Genomic DNA, 17,933 nt, shown 5'->3' on the forward strand with positions numbered 1-17,933 from the left:
GAGTTGAGATTATCATTTCGATACCATAGCACAAGATTCAGAACTTTCAATTGGAGATATCTCTCCGCTAAATTCTCCCTAACCACCAGCAGCAATTTCTCACACTAAGTTCTCCTTACGTGGAACATTCAGACTGAAAGATTATCGAGTCTCTTTCTTTTTTCTTTTTTTGTTGCATGAAAATGCAATTGATTTGCTGAAAAAAGGAAGAACAAAAAGCTTTAGAACATTATCCTGAGGTTAGACGGGCCTCGTAACATTTGCTGCTTTCTTTGGGTAGTGGCTAGCCGCTCATTACCGACTGACGACGAATGAGTATTGAGGTAATGACGACGAATGAGTATTGCTTCAAGTTAAAGATCATTTTATATCCGTTTTGCAAGTCTTTTCTCTTTGACTTGTGAAAGTTCTTAGTCAAATTTGCTCCAACAACAAAAGTGTGTTTATTTCATGTGCAACACGAAAATGATTTGTAAAGAAAGTAGTTAGTTTTTACTTATTAGGTGATATGTTGAAAATGTATGACTGAAAACGTTTTTGTATAGTGGGATCTCATTTAAAATAATAATTATTAAATAAGGTGAAAAAGTGAGCATTTATTAACATACTTACTACGTTTGGAGAAATGTTTTTTTATATTTAAAAAGGGAAAATCTGGAAAATTAGTTCGTAAAAAGTTCTTTCAATTAAACAAAGCTACCCTCAAAATATACATTTCATTTGTTCTCTTTTTCTTTTCTTTTTTGGTATTTGGGCATCGGTAAAATCTTGACATGCACCCCACAGATCTGGCCCCTCTCTCTGGTCTCTACAAGCGCGCCTTCGATCTCTCTTTCGAGACTTGCCTGCGTCGCCGTCTTCTCTCTCTCTCTCTCTCTCTCTCTCTCTCTCTCGGTTTCTCAGGTTGCGGCCTCTCCTTTGTCGATTGGCCGTCAGGGAGCCCCCTAGGTAATCTATGGTTTTCATTCTCGATTTTTTCGTTGAATGTTTCAATTTCAGTGTGCTGCGATTTTGATTTCGATTTCTTTGTTTTTGATTTCTTCGGGAGTTTCCCTTCGCAATTGACGGCTGTGAGTCGCAACTAACCATACCCACCACCTGTTTCTTTCTTTTTTTCTTCCAAACTGCCCTCAATTGATCTCTCGCCTCAAGCAAGCTCGGTGGCAATTTTTGTTCGGCTTGATTCTGTCTCGAGTCTCGTTTGCTATATGTGATGGCACTAGCCACTAACACATTAGGAATGGAGTTCGAGGTGTTCCTGAGTTTCAGGGGATCGGATACTCAGACCACTTTACCAGTTGCCTCTAAAGTGATATGGTGGAGAAAGGAATTTGCGTCTTCAAGGATGACGAAGAGCTCCGAGTTGGTCATAAGATTGGTGAAAACCTTTTGCAAGCCCTCGAGCAAACTCAACTCTATATTCCCATCTTCTCTAAGGGTTTTGCTTTCAGTTCATGGTGTCTCCATGAGGTTGCGCATATGGTAGATTGCACTTCAAAATCGGACAGCAAGAAGGATATCCTTCCTATTTTCTTTGATGTGGAGCCCGATGATGTCAAACTTTAAAAGGCCAGATTTAGTCCAGTAGACCTATAATAAAATGAGCGCTTATATGTGATTAAAGCTAATGTAGAAATCAATCTGAAGAGAGGGAAAATAGCTTGAAGAGGAGGGAAGACCAGTGGGGAGAGAGAGAGAGAGAGAGAGAGAGAGATTGATTCAAGCTCTGTACAAGCGTGCATGTAGAAAGGAAGCTTAGCCAAATGATTCTTCTTTTTAAGTTGGAAATCATTTCACTCAAATTTAAGTATGATTATTTTTCTTGATCGGAAAATCTTTTCTGTTGGTTATCCACTTTTAGCAAACTAAACACATGAAAATTTGGAAAATTATTTCATAAAAATCTTATTCATAAAACAAACGCACCCTAATTTTGCTACATATTTTACAAAAATCCTTGCTACTATATTCTTCCTCACTAATATAGAGGTAATTACGGTACGTGGATATTAACCCACTTACTTCATTGTCTTCACCCATTTCTCTATCTCCATCATCTTGACATTACCTCTAGTCAGGGACGTAGACTGATTAAAGGGAGTAATCACGGGCCACCTCTCGACAAATATGTTTGTGTTTTCTTTTTTTCTTCCTTTTTTTTTTCAAGAAATATGTCTCTTTTCCCTTTTTTATGGTAAAAGTTGAGAAATGGAACAACCCACAAGAGAAATAATGTTGGGTTTTTGTTATATGAGGAATGAGGACAAGCACGGGTACCTCAAGCACGAGTACCTCCAGCACGGGGTTGTGTTCTCCGACCCAGCTTCTGTAAAAGTTGTTTGGCATTTTTGAGAAAAAACCTAACTTTATGTCCCCCTTCAACTTTTCTGCTTTTGCTTTGCTTCTGTAAGATAATGCAGACTAAAGAAAATTTCTTGACTAGGTGGATTATTTAATTCTAAGTAAATATTACACTAAGAATTAAACTTCTTCCGTTAATTTCGGTTAATTGAAGCTGACATGTTGATCTGGCCAATTCAAAGTATAATGTTTAAATAATGGATGCTTTCATGAAATGTAGTGTTCTCATAACATAATTGTTGTATCATGTCATGATCAAAGCTTTAGTTATAGATTTTCCTGTTTTTTTAAACTTTATTTTTAAATGCCCAATGAGGTGAAAAGGTGTTACCATCTAAATTGCACAGTGACTTATTTATATAATAACGTGACCAATATATTTAGGTTAGATCCCCGTGATAGCAGAAATGTGCAATATGTCTCAAGGTTGTGCAATATAGAACCTAAAACGAAAGAAGTCCCATACTTTGTTAATACTTAAATTAAGGTCACTATATATTTTCATAGAATTATTGGAGACATTATAGCGACCTTGATCTTCATGGGGCATGTTTACTTTGGTCAGAAAAAAATCGAGTTTGGTGATAAACCAGACCTAAATTACTAGATTGTTTTTTAACGTCCAGAAGCTGAAATGAACTGAGAAATTCAAACTAAATCTTATGAAGTTCTGAAAGAATTGAATTTTTTTGAAGAATGCGGAGATCAAACATTGCGTCTCCCTCTTTACCAAAAAAAAAAAAAAAAAACATTGCGTCTCCCTGGAAAGGTTGTCCGATGTGTCGGCGTTCACCAAGTCGGAGACAAAATGGAAGTGGCAAGATGCTGCTGAAGACATCTAATAAATAAGACTTCTGCATTCAGTCTACTGTGCTGGGGTGGCCATTGCCATTTTCGGCATTATAGGAAAAACGAGCCTGAAGCAGAATTCATCCTTCTGAAAGCGCAGGGACTTGCAATTAGAGCACATCATGTCCACATATTCAGAAGGGATTTCGTTTAGTGAGTGTGTATGGGTTGAAGACGTGGATTATTCACCAAACAGAAGACGTCCTCTTCATAAGTTTCCCCTCATCTTTCTACTCAAAAATGGTTCCTGAGAATAAGTAAGTGGTTCAGGACTAGAACTAGGAAAATATCGAAGTTCCCTTTTGGGTCGCCCACGTCAAAAAAGCACATAGGGGTTTTTCTTCTTTCGCATGCAACATACTCGAATTTGCAATCTGGGTAATAATAAGGTGGACGGCCGGTTGTATACTCACAGTGATCGCGTGCTAGCGGCTGAAACAAATACAGGCAACGAGGGTGGCTTCATCCGAGATGGTGCTTGCTCCTCCAACAAAGCAGACCGATGGGCTGCTCTCCTGGGGATGAGGCCCGTGGATTCAAATGCAATAAAGGACTTCATCAATCCCCTGGAAACACGCAGTTGACATCTGTAGGAGACAATTTTGTAGTAAATTTAGGGAATGTCAATCCAAATTTCGGTGTTATTATTCTCAAACGTGTGATGAAACGAATAAGGTGTACGGATTGATCTCGACAATCAATTTGACTCTGGACAGGAGAGAAAAAGTTTGTATGTATTTAAGACCCTCCTAGTTATTTTATTTTCTCTACTTCTTGGGAATCAAGTTGAAACTTACCGTGTGCACGGCATGGCCGCTACCGGAGAAGACCCTCTCGCTCTCGGTCTTTCCTCCTCTCTCCGTCCATTGTTTTTGGCTCCCCTCCCCCTTTAATCTCTCCAGCCGCCGCGCATGGCTCCCTGTCGCTACTGGCCTGCCGCTGCCGGCCCGATCCCCACGTTGTTTGCTCTCACCACGTCATCAGTTGACATGGCAAGCATTCTTGTGCTCCCACCCAATTACAGCTTGACACATATACGCTGCCATGGAATTGAACACCAGAACTAAAAACTTCATTTCTCACTCTTCCTCCACCATGACAGCCACCATCCCACCGCTCCAGTACAACCGTCGCCACGGCTCAAGCTGCTACAACTTCCATCCTCGAGTTCTCCGTGTCATGGCCGTCGCACCCAGCGGTGAGTTTGCACCCTCCGCCTTCGTTGTCGCAGATTTGCCCTGCCCGACCAGATTTGAAGCCATGGCGAGACGAAGGTGACCAGGTCTGAATAGTGACCGGCGAGGCGGGAAGACGAAGCAGACGCACAAAGGAAGGAAAAGTCGAAGACAAATAGTGTAAGACGAAGCTAAAGAGCATATCTGGAGCCATGGTGATGGCAGGAAGATGAAGCGACCACATCTGGCCGGTGGCCGAAGACGAAGACGAACAGGCGCATGGAGGAAGACGAACAGAGGAAGACGACCGAGGGAATGACTCAGTTTGGACAGCCTAGACGAGAGCAATCACTTCTAGATCTGGCGACGGACGAGCCTAAATGCAAGAAACCACGAAGGGGTGGCTCGGCCATGGATGGCCAATGGCTGCGAGCCGCACGTGGCTGAGATGGTGGCCCGGCCATGGACCATGTCTCCAGATCTCGCCTTGTCGATCATGGACCAGCGATGTCACAGGCCAGTTCTAGTTGGCTCCGTCTTCTGGTGGTCCCCGTGACTCCGGCCAGAACTGGAACGAACGCCACATCAGCAGTTTTGAAAAGGACCTCATTGGTTAAGAAGTTTGACCTTGTCTGTTTGATTTATCTACCAATGTGCATCATAAGAATTGATTCCGAATCACTCTTCTTCTTTTTTTTTTTTGAATCTTTTCTTGTTGCACTAATTTACTTGGTTATATGTCTCCTGATTCCAGCAGCTCTAGCTGGGCATGTGCAACATCTCATGCTTTCAGGATAACCACAACATGTCTGGCCTCAACCAAACTCGTTGACAATCTTTTGCCAACGAAGGATATTCCGATTCGAATACTTCGGCCTTTTCCAGAGCATCAGGAGGGCTTGGACATCAAGATTCCAGATGAATCTTGCTCAAAAGGGCTAGTTCCTTTTACAGACTCTTTGATCCTGCCTGCAATATCTCAAAACAAGAGGTGAAACAAAGACCTACTCAAGCGTCGACCGATTGAAATAAGAAACAAGTAATATTATTATGGAATAAATCATACCACCATTATCTCGTGAAAAATAATATGGACGCATGTGCTTCTTCGGCTTCGAAGGCCTTCCATCTCCTGCACGAGAGCCTTTAGCTTCATAATGTGGTGTCAACAAACGGGCAAGGGGACTTATTCCGATCTTCGTTAGCAAGATCGGATATCGTCATCATCTTATTAGGTGAGGCCAAGCACAATGGCCACTTCAATTTCCTTCAATTTTTCTAAAGGGCCTCCTTGATTAAGAAGTTCCACCTTCTCAGTTTGTTTATTTCCCTATGTGCATCACATTTGATTTTTAATTTTTTTGCACTAATTTACTAATTTACTTGGTCATTTGTCTCCTTATACCAGCAACTCCAGCTGGGCGGTCAGCAACAACACCTGCTTTCAGTTTGTCTCATGCTGCTAGACGAGCTATATAATAACCGCAACGCGTCTCGCCTCGAGCACGCTCATTGACAGTTTTCGTTCAGCGCGATTCTTTCCCTAAACCTCGTTTCCTAAGTGCAGTAGCACCAGCCACTAACACATCTAAGAATGGGTTTTGAGGTGTTCCTAAGTTTCAGGGGATTAGATACTCGGTGCAACTTTACTAGTTGCCTCCATCATGAAATGGTGGAGAAAGGAATCCGTGTATTCAAAGATGATAAAGAGCTCCAAACCGGTCAAAAGATTGAGGGAAAGCTTTTACAAGCCCTCAACGACTCTCAAATCTATATCCCCATCTTCTCTAAGGGCTTTGCTTCCAGTCCGTGGTGTCTCCATGAGGTTGTACATATGGTAAACTGCACTTCAAAGTCGGAGGGGAAGAAGCAGATTCTTCCTGTTTTCTTAGATGTGGAGACAGATGATGTGAAGCTGAAAACCAATTTGTACAAAGATGCCCTGTCTAACCATAAGGAAAAGTATGGCCCCGATCAAGTGAAGTGTTGGGAAGATGCTCTTGTTGAGGTTTCAACTACAGTAGGTTGGAAGCTGGAAGGAAAAGTGTAAGTTTTTCACAAATTTTCGCTGTTATTAATCTTAGATGATCTGTCAAGACACATTTTTTCAAGCATGTTATGCATTTAAAGATGTCAACTGATTTTCTCATATTCAATCTAGTCTTCTAGCCGTTAATTTCTCTATAATTGACATGTAAGCTAAAAAGAAGTTAACGTGAATGTCTAATTCATTGTTTCCACCAACAAAAAATGTCTATGTCATTGTCAAGTTATTAAATAGCTAAGTTTTGTTGGGCTGTCAAAAATATTAAAACAAATTTAAATAGAAAGATAAATAACTTCCAACAATTTAGGAAGAAGTAAAGTGCAAACAACAGACAGGCAAATACAAATCGATTGTTATTACAATACATGCTTTATAATTCTAATTTTAGGAGTATTTTGGAAATTATGATAATATTCCTCCTTTATTGTACATACTCATCATGAAACCAAACGACTTTAAAAGATTTACATTTTTCGAATATCGTAAAAGTTATTAAAACTCTATTATATTTTATATTAATAAGTATTATGTAGATGGTTACTAGAAGCAGTAATCTTGCATCACACCCTCACTATCTTCATGACTAATTTGGAAAGGGGAGAAGTTTAGTAACATCGTCTAAGCCGTCACTTGGACATTGTCCCGCATTAATTGGCTTTTTGATTGCTCACGTGTGAGCTAAACATAAGACTAATTTTCCCACCCAAAAAAAAAAAAACTGGAGCTCATACCGCTTGTCGCAGCATCCAAGCTTGGCTCGTCGCCTTTGTTTAATGTCTCCTTAAGATCTGGAGGTAGCTTTACTAGATCTAGAAGTTTTCATGAATTATCTCGTCGAGATCTCAATGGTAATGGCCGGGGTGATGGTATCTCGATGATGTCTCCTAGAATCTCACCTAGAGAGAGTGAGAGAGAGCTAGAGGCCTCCTTACTAAAGTTAATTTTCATTTGTTCAATCTACGAACGAAGAACAATAAAATCCAATCATTCCTCTTTTTGTTTTTTCTCACGCAGTTAGTATCCAAATCCTTCCCATTTCCTCTTAATTATTGCATCCAAATTTAGTGTTAGTGTTTAAACCCAATGAATTATTGGGATTAGGACTAATGGTCAGTTTATAAGTGTAAGGAGAAGTCTTATAATTTGAGTTGGCGTTTATGGTGAGAGAAGCCCAAAACTACTCAATATTGATAGAGTCCATATTACCAACAAGTCTAAACACAACAATCACACAGGAGATACAAGATTATTGCAGCTCCAACACAGGGCCCAATGTGCGGGGGGAAATTATTGGGGTTTATCCCACATTGATTATGGAAGGGGCTAGCGGCTAGTTTACAAGTATGAGAGACAATCTTACCATTTAAGCTAACCTTTAAGGCCACCCAACACCAATGGGAGTCTAGGCAACAGGCCCAACAGCTATTTTGAGCCCATATAATTTAGGTTATTTTCCTTGTAACTTGAGATTGTTATTTTTTCTTTGTTTCTTTTTTTATTCAAATTTGTCATTTGGAAATTGCTACCATTTTTAAACCAATCTTAATAGATTTCATATACGCTTGAAAGTTGGAAATAGTATTGTCGCGACCTAAATTTTCAGGACAATCTTAAAGTTTAGGTTAATGGATTACTAAGTCCAAGAAGACTTGCATGAGACTCTCCCAAGTCCTACCAATCGCGACTTGATAGAAATTAACTCATTTAAACATGCAATTTCAATTTAGAGCCGCCACTAACCAATTAGGGTTAGTTAGAAACCCAAGTAAAGTATGGGAGAATACTTTACTTTTGCGAACAGAAATTCGGTAGGTCAGGGGACGTGATTACGCTAGATTAGTCTAACGCCCTTTCGGTACCATTTATTTTAATTTCAAAAAATATTTTGCAGGCAATGTTGATTAATTTTAACTTAAGCTACTAACATGCAAATGGTGGTCATGCGAGTGCACAATCACTAAAATAACATTCAATAAAAAAATGCTAATAAAAATGCATGCCCTAAACATAATTTCTAAATGACATGACACCTAATTTTTCTTTTTTCTTTTAAAAATGTTAATTATATGCAATCTTAATTTAAACTTAATATGCATGAATTTATTTTAATAACATGCGAGATGCAATTCATATGGTATGACTTAAACTTATCACTATATGTATGCAATCTAATTTTTATAATCCTAAATATGCATGTGCTACATGATATGAGATGAATGACATGGTATTTCTACATGCATGCTCTTTTTTTATTTTATTTTAATGATGATTCATTTTTAATGCATATATGCAACCTATGCTAAATAATGATGATATGAAATGAGATTAATTATGAATTAACCTATTACTAACCAAGGAAATGATCTTCTTGTGTTTTCTTTTTTTAAATGACTTTAAAAGATAATGATGCAATACTAATCTTCGGCCTTTTTAATATTAAAAATTACACGACGAGAATATTAAAGCATTAACCTAAATAAAGCGCAACATGCGGTGCGTACATTATGAAATCTATATAACCTAAATAACATTTTTTGTTTTTGTTTTTTAATATTTTTTTTTGTGTTTTGGTTTTATTAAAGGAAAATCATCCTAATTCTACATGAATCTTAAAAAGAAACTAAAATACGTTGCTTCAAATGTGAAATGTGTATAAACCTAAATATCTAATATGATGCATGATATGTGATGAGCAAATAATAACACGCTAAAATAAAAATCCATCCATGTAAATCAATGGCATTTTAATATGAATCAATGATGCAAAGAAATTCATGAATTTCGCCATAAAAAGTCGAAATAATCAAAAATCTAACCCGACGTCTCGCGGGTCAATATTTTTTTATTATCATAACTTAATATGAAAAATTTCCTAATGATAAATAAATCAAAACAAATCAAGTTAGAATATATATAAAAAAAAAAAAACATGAAATCAAATATCTAGAAAATCACCTAGTCCAACTCACGGTTGGCTTGAGGAATGGCGAGGAGCAGCTGGTGGTTCGGTGATGGGTCGCCGTTCGGAACAAGGGCTGTCCGTCGGAGCTCCGGCGAGGTTCGGCAGTAACCAGACCTGCAGCAAAACAGAGGAGGCAGCAAATGGTCCTGTTCGGGCGTGGAGCCGGCGTCGGTTGCTGCAGAGGTGAGGATGCGAGCTGTGGTAGCGGCAGCGGTGCTGCGGATGCGCGAGCAAGCAGGAGGTCGCGGTGAAGCAAGCCTCGGTTACTGGTGCAGGCGGAGCAACAGGGCTTCGGTGCGGCGGTGGACGTTGCGGCGACGGTGCAAGATCGGGCACGGCAGCAGCAATCGTCGGAGGAACAAAAAACTGCCAGCGTCTTTGGTGGCTCGGAGGCCGACTGAGGGTGGTTCAGAGAGGATCTGCTGGCGGAGCGGCGGTGGCGCGACGATGACCGGCTGAATCGCGAACCGGCGGGTTGCAGGCGAAGCGAAGGAGCTGCTGCAGGCGTCGGCGGCGGGGCTGGAAGTCGCGGCGTGACTGGCGGAGCAGCGGTGGCGGAGGCGAGCAGAGCAGCGAGGTGGCAAGACGCGGCGGTGGCTGGCGTTGCGGCGGCGCTGGTGGCGCAGGTGCGGTGGGCAACAGCGGGCACCGGTGGCTTCGGAGAAGACGAACTGTAGCCCCTTTTCTTTTCTTTTCTTTTGTTTTTCTCCTGCTCTCACTGCTCTTTCTCTCTGACTCTTCTCTCTCGTGTATTCTTTTTTTTCTTTTTTCTCTCTCTCTCACGTCACTTCCCCTCTGTTTCCTCTCTGCACATTTCTTCTTTTCCTTCAGCAGATTTTCTTCAAAAGCATCAACGAAAAAGCCCTGAAAAACCTTCCATTCTTTTCACTTCTTTCGAACGATAGAATTTTTTTTCTTCTGAATTTTTCGAATTCCTCCCCCCCTTGCTCGGTTCTGAAGCCTCGCATTTTATAATGAAAGCGCTCAAAGTCGTTGAAGATTTCCCAATATTCACTCAACTTCTTCAACAAAAATACGGCTCCAAAATCACACGGCTGTTGCATTTTTGAATTCAAAGTTTGTTTTCAAAATTTCCCTCTATAATCAAATATTATCTTTTATTTCTAAAAATGAATTTAAATTAGGTGTCAACAAGTATGTTGTCATCATTTTCTCAATTTGAATTCATCTACCATTGATGTCTGGTAGTTATGGAGAACTTATAAAATTGATTGTTCGAGAGGTTCAACTTAAGTTGAAGGGGAAGAACAAATTTCTTCCTAACAATCTAGTTGAAATGGATGACGAAGAAGATATAGAGAATAAATTACTGGATGTTGAATCTGATGATGATGTACGTTTCATTATAATCCATGGGACAGGTGGTATTGGTAAATCCTTTCTTGCTAGCATTACCTACAATCGTTTCCGATCTAAATTTGATTGCAGTAGTTTCATTGAAGATGTCCAAGACTAGTCGTGATGTGATGGTCTTCTTGGCATGCAAAAGAAACTATTAATCGACACCCTGGGATCAACCTCTGCTCAAGAAATTTATGACACAAACGAAGGGCTTTATCTCATAAAAAGAGGAGTTGGCCAAAAGAGAGTTCTAGTTGTTCTCGATAATGTGGACGAGAAGAAGCAATTCAAGAAACTCGCAAGGAGCTCTGATTGGTTTGGTTTTGGAAGTAGGATCATTGTCACAGTCAGGGACATAAGCACCATAATAGATGAGGACAACCAAATGCGACCATGTAATTACTTGGCCCACCAAGTAAACGAGTTGCCTTTAGATTGAGCTATTCAACTTTTCAGCAAGCACACCTTTAGAAGCAACGCTCCTCCGATAGATTATTACGATTTCTCAAAAGAAATTGTTGCAAGTATAGGAAGGCTTTCTTTGACTCTTGAAGTCGTCGGTTCTCTTTACGCCCGCACCATCAAATCGGAGTGGGACGAGACATTGGAGGACTTAAAGCAAGTCCAGCATAGAGACATCCGAAAAGCACTGATGATAAGTTTCAACAAATTGGATGACAGAGAGAAAGCCATATTCTTGGACATAGCATGTTTTTGCATTGGGAAGGATAAGAGGAATGCCTATTACATGTGGCATAATTGTGGATATTCTCCTTGCAGCGCGATTCAAGTTCTTCTCCTCATGTCGTTGATAAAGATCGATGAGGACGATAAGTTCTGGATGCATAATGAAGTTCGAGATCTAGGAAGGTACATTGTCAAAGCAGACAATGTCGAAAATGCTGGAAAGCCCATTTGGGCATGGATCGATGAGAATACTTTAGACATACTAGGGAGCAACGAGGTAAATGTGACTAAAATTAGAAGATAGTCTAGGAATATCTCTCGCCGTTTGCTTTTATATCTACAGTATGGGTTGATGGCCTGCGTTGTTTTCTAATTTATAGAGGGGGGAGGAGGAATAGCTAACTCTATAAACAACAAAAGTATATGTTTTTATGCATTACCCACGTGAAACGAGAAGAAAGCTTAGGCGCCATTTAGTGGAAATTTTGTTTCTGTTTTTCGGTGAGAATGAAAATAAGTTCTTCGTTTTCATGAAAAGGTATTTAGTGTGCGAAAAGATAGAAAAATCATCATCGAATGAAAATCTTAAACATGCTTGGTTTGTCTTATTTTCAAATTGATTGAAAAAAAGAGTTAATTTTTGTGTTGCAACATGCATTTGAGTATGATAGTTTGGTGTCGAAGAAGAACTATGGATATTGATTACTACTTCCTTGGTTCATTGCTTTCTATGTTGTGCACTCATCTTTATTTTATGCTGCTAGCAGAAAAAACCAGCTGTACGAGCACTCAGTCTAGGTATTAGTCATGATTTCACCCCTGAAGAATTAGCCAGTTTGCCAATGCTAAGGTTCCTTGGAGGGGAAAGAACGAATTTTGTAGGCGACTTCAAAAATTGTCTTCATAGACTAAGATGGCTTTCTTGGTATCATTGCCCGTTGGATTTTTCAGCAATGAATTTTCACCCAGTGAATCTAGTCGTGCTCGAACTTTCGCGAAGTAACATCACTGATGACTGGGGTGGATGGTTACAAATCAAGGTACCGACACACCTTGCTCATGTTTGCTTCAAAATCAATCTATTGACCTTCGCTAGCTAGTTGTATGCTATTGTATTCTCTACTTTTCATCAGCATATAATCAGCCTTTTCTTTCCACTGCAGATGGCAAAAAATTTGAAAGTTCTCGATTTGTCACATTGCAAAAAGTTAACCAAGACACCTGATTTTTCCGAGTTTGGCAAGTTGTAGAAATTGATTCTCGCTGGGTGTGAGAAATTGTCTATGATTGATGGTTCAATCGGTAAGCTAACACTGCTACATATTTTGAATATTGATGGATGCATTACCCTCCAAGGGTTGCCCAAAGAAATCGGTTCCCTAGAACGTTTGTCAGAGATTATCATGCCCTCCAAAGGCAAGCCTTTCGAGCTTTCTGAGACACTAGACGGTCTAAAATCTTTGATGAGGTTTGAAGTTCAAAATCATGATGGTATCAGCCAACTTCCTGACTCTATTGGAAGGTTAACGAATCTCACGCATTTGCTTTTGCCTGGATGCAAGAGTCTATATAAGCTTCTGGACTCTATTGGGGAACTAAAATCATTGGTTCACTTGGATTTAGAACAATCAGGGATTAGGGCAATCCCGATTCCATTGGAAATCTGAAGAGACTAAAAATCATTAGGGTGGGGCACCCAAAGATAGAAAGGATACCTTGTGCTATTGGACGTACGGAGATGCTCGAAGAGGTCGATGCCCCATGTTGTTATCATCTTAAGGATGAATCCCTATGGGAAATGGAGAGCCTAACCCGTCTAAGGATCTTGAACTTAGATTGGACCCCAATCTCTACAGTGCCAACGATGATCAGCGGTTTCTCTAGTTTCCAAACGCTTATGATTACAAGCCAAAAGCTTTGTCCATTGCCAGAGCTTCCCTCGAGTTTGAAATGTCTAGTGGTTGCAGCTGCTCAATTTCCTATTCTTCCCGATCTCTCGAGCCTAGTTCATTTAGATCATTTCGAAGTGTGGAGACTTGATTCAAGTACTGCATCATCTGGGGCGAACGAGGTTATCTCACCTTGGAGGGATGCGCAGTCCATCCATCAGCTTCCGCGTAGCTTGTCAGAATTGAGACTTGGCGGGATCCCACAATTGCCAATTTTTCCGACTTCAAAAGCTTGTCGGTTCTCATTATCAGCGGATGTCCGTTGCCACATTTCCCCGCATTTGAATACTTGGAGAGGTTAAGGGAATTGAAGATATCATTGTGCGAATTCCTGGAGAGCACGCCCAGAATGTTGTGCTTGAAGAGGATACAAAAGTTACAGCTTAGTGACTTACCCAAATTGGCGGAGATCCCAGGATTGGGGCAGCTGGAATCACTGAAGTTTCTACACATTAGCAGGTGTAATGCTATCGAACAATTGCCTAACCTGTCGACGTTGCAAAATTTACGGCATCTCAGGCTAGTTCACTGTGGAAAGATAAGAGCCATCGAAGGTTTGAAAGAATTGATTTCTTTGAAGAATGCAGAGATCAAACGTTGCATGTCCCTTGAAAGGTTGCCCAATGTGTCAGCATCCACCAAGTTAGACACTAAATGGAAGTGGCAAGACGCTGCTGAAGACATCTAGTCGCAGAGATTTCTGCATTCAGTCTACCGTACCAGGGTGGCCAATTGTGATTTTCAGCATTGTAGGACAAATAAGCCTAAAGCAGATTTCATCATTCCGAATACGCAAGGACCTCCAATCAAAGTACATCATGTCCAGTATGCAGGAGGGCAGTTTTGTTTATCAAGAAGTGAGCGCGCGGGTTGAAGATGTGGAATCTCATTGGGTCAATAATTAAAGAGATTTGTACGATAGAGCCTTCTTTACTTGTACTTCAAAATAGGAATCTCAATGGAAGTTGTGTTGTTATTATTCTCAAACATGTAATCAAACGAATAAAATCTAATGAGGTTGACCTCGCCAAAGGTCGGCCAGGACAAGTCTCCCCATGGCTAGGCAAACGAGTTCAAGCCTCGAGCAAAGGCCAGAACGACAAAAAAGCCCAAATCGCCAAATTAACCCTGTCAAAGCCCACTCGTCCCTTCAAGCAAGAGAGAACAATGGGAATCAAAAACAGAACGCGAAATACCATTTTTGAGCCCAATACTGGACAATACTGGACTCCTCGATTTTAATGTCGTAGAGGACACCTTCGTACCTGATCTCGCTCTCGAACGTCAAGCTAATTGAGCTCCCAATGTACGAATCTGCTATCGAATTCAATCTCGAAGAAGAACTCTCGATTGCCATGCTGTCATGCCATCCAATGGTTGGGCGAGGCTCGCCCTTGCCAAATCTGGCAAGGCTAGTGGCAAGGCGAGCTCGCTCTTACCCAGCAACGGTGAGGGGAGATTGAGCCTTCCCAGCCCTTGCCTCTTGCCAATATCAAGGTCTAGCGACCAAATGGAGGAAAAATGAAGGAAAGAAGAAAAATAAAAGATAAATAAATAAATTTTGAAAAATATTAGAATGTAATTAAAAAACATCCACGTCAGCACTGATCATGTCATATAGAATGGCCAATGTCCACGTTAACACCAGTCAGCCAAAATTGATCAGATGGAATGGATTGGTATAAATACAAAATGTTTAAGACTCAATGCCAATCATGGAGGTAAAAGGGTGGACCTCTTTCTTCCCTTGATGCTTTTTGCATGAAGAATCTTAAGGAGGATGATTAACATCGCAACTAATTAGATGAGATCTTGATTTATGAAGAAAATATTTATTCTTAACCAAAAAAATCCACTCATAATAAAAAATGCTAATTAGTTGCACTCGCTGCCGTATGGGATTTGCTTTATTGTACAAGATATAAAATATTCAATTTTGGAATTGAAATTCATAAGAGATAAAATAAACTTATAAATTGTATGAAAATGTCCACTGGCTGGATATTTATATAATAACTCATCGAGGATATTTAGGAAATAGAAATTGCGATCGCTTAAAAGTAGATAAATTGTCTTTGCTTTATCTATACTAACAAATATGAGGGCACATGCGTATACGTGTCAAGATAAATGAAAATAAAGATTAAATGTGTGAGAAGACAGATAAATATCTAAATACAAATCAGTTTATGCAAAAAAATTTCTATCATATGAAAATAGAGAGCTTCACATTTAATTTTGGAAAGTAAATATTTTATATGACAATTATAGAAATTATGTTTTGTCAATCATATCATACTATGTCGCCAAAATACATTCAAAAAAGACACGGAGGTTTCAAGAAGTTTGTGAACTTTTCTAGGAAGATTGTGAGTGGTATAGAAAAAGAAATTAAATTATATTTGATAGAGATATCGTGAAATAATTATTAATCTATGCATATATCCATTGATATAATATTTGTAAATGACTGATTGAGAAAAGATTGAGATCCCTTAAAAAGTTGCGGGTTCTCTTTACTTTATATACTAATATAGCTTATATATACAAATAACAGAAGATATATGAACATGATATTTTTCTATACTTTGGCTAAACAAATTAGGCACATGAAATAATTTTTTCACTAACAAAAGACAAATCATTACATATTTTAATGCCCATGTTGCGGTATTTTACGTATGTGAAGATTTTTGGGCCCGTGGTCGAATTTCAAGTCATGTTAATCGAGAAACAAAAGATGTAACCATGTAATCAGGGGGGCTGGGCTGGTTCATTTTCACCATGGTTACATAGTCGTGCCTCTCCAGCTTCTGGGAGAACCAAGTCCCTATCCGCCCTCACCGACACATGTAGCAGATCCCAGGTTGTCGAATCAAAAGAAAGAGGCAACATTAAAACTAGGTCTGCCATTTTACCAGCATCGAGGACTTTGCATTTTCTCTCTTCTTCCACTCAATTATTTGCATTTACGTCCGACACCAAGATCTTCCTTCGAAAATTATACTTGCTCCGTTACATTCACGGCACCATTTAATGCCCACTCTTATTCGCATACGTGCATGTGCGGCAATTGAGTTATGTACCCGGAGAATTCTTTATATCAAAGGTTTATTTATTTCTTTTGTAAAAAAATTGATGGAGAAAAATATTTTACAAAGAAATGGCTGTTTTCGTTATTCGACTGTGTACCTGAGAATGAGATGGAAAGTTTTTTGATTTATAGATCTTACTACCTTCCAAAATTATAACTCCATAGCCGAGTGAAAAATTATAAAACCAAATGATGATTTAGTCCGACAAACTTACAACAAATTGAACACTTATATGTGATTGAAGCTAATGTTAGAAATTTTTTTTTTTTTATAGAGATGAAACTGCTAGAAGAGGAGGAAAGACCAATGAGGAGAGGGAGAGTAGATTCAAGCTCTATGCGAATATGCACGTGGAAAAGGATCCTGGCAAAACAATTCTTCTTTTTAAGATGGGAAATCGTTTTCCTTAAATTTAAGCATGGTTACTTTCCTTGATTGGAAAATCTTTTCCGTTGATTATCCACTTTTAGGAAACCAAACACATGAAAATTTGGAAAACCGTTTCATAAAAGCATATCATAAAACCAGACACATCCTAATTTTGCTAGATTATTTATTAAAAAAAAATCTTAGCTACTATATTCTCCCTCACTAATATAGCGGAAATTATGGTACGTGCATATTGACCCACTTTCTTCATTGTCTTCACCCATTTTCTTTCTTGAGAAAATTGTCCCAAAAATCCTAAACTCATTATACTTTTACCAATTCAATCATAAACCTTTAATTTTATCAATTGACTCTAAACTTTTTTCACATTTTACCAATTAAATTCTAAACTTTTGCACGTTTTACTAATTGAGTTCATTTGGTTAAATTTTGGTCAAAAATTGTTGACGTGAACAGTAGCCTATCCTGGGGCACGAGGCTCACGACAAACAATTTTTAAGAATATTGTAATTTTTTTTTTTTCAATTTTTCAATTTTTAATTTTTATTCTTTTCTTTTGCTTTTTTTCTTTTTTCTTATTTTTTTCTCTAACTCTAGGTCGAGGAGGTCACCAAACAACCACCAGCTATGGGTGGGCCTTGTGGCCCTAGCTAGACCCTTGTCCTCGCCAGCCAAAGGGCAAGGGTCCGACAAGGGCCAACACCCTTGCTTGTGGCCGATAAGGGCATGGAGGCCCTCTCCTATGGCTAGTGAGAGTAGTAACTCCCTCACCCAAACCAAGCAAGGATCGTGACCCTCACTCTATGGCCAATGGGAGTCGAACGGCAACTTCGTTGTCTTGGGTTTAGGGACAAAAGGAAAGAAAAATAAAAATAAAAATAAAAATATTGATAAAATATTAAAATATTATTAAAATTGTGCACATCAGTGCGGGTTGTACCATGTAAAACATCCAGCATCCACTTCAGCTCCTAAGTGTAGAGTCGCCTCCAACTTACACTATCATTTCATTCGTGTGACGCCACAATAAGCAAATGATGGGCAGAGGGGGCCGAG

The 17,933-nt window shown here is 39.4% G+C and overlaps 2 protein-coding genes across 2 annotated transcripts; both read left to right on the forward strand.

Moving 5' to 3' along the window:
- Positions 1-5,979: 5,979 nt before the first annotated feature.
- On the forward strand, positions 5,980-6,435 carry LOC120287160 (toll/interleukin-1 receptor-like protein). The gene has a single exon (XM_039299864.1). It carries the CDS (start codon positions 5,980-5,982, stop codon positions 6,433-6,435), a length of 456 nt encoding a protein of 151 aa, XP_039155798.1.
- Positions 6,436-9,534: 3,099 nt separating this feature from the next.
- LOC120287161 (TMV resistance protein N-like) lies at positions 9,535-13,085 on the forward strand. Its single transcript, XM_039299865.1, has 5 exons — positions 9,535-9,641; positions 9,807-10,067; positions 11,213-11,720; positions 12,211-12,483; positions 12,607-13,085. Exons 1-5 carry the CDS (start codon positions 9,535-9,537, stop codon positions 12,691-12,693), a joined length of 1,236 nt encoding a protein of 411 aa, XP_039155799.1. The 3' UTR covers positions 12,694-13,085.
- Positions 13,086-17,933: the final 4,848 nt, after the last annotated feature.

This window comes from Eucalyptus grandis, chromosome 8, assembly GCF_016545825.1.
Source record: "Eucalyptus grandis isolate ANBG69807.140 chromosome 8, ASM1654582v1, whole genome shotgun sequence".
NCBI lineage: Eukaryota > Viridiplantae > Streptophyta > Magnoliopsida > Myrtales > Myrtaceae > Eucalyptus > Eucalyptus grandis.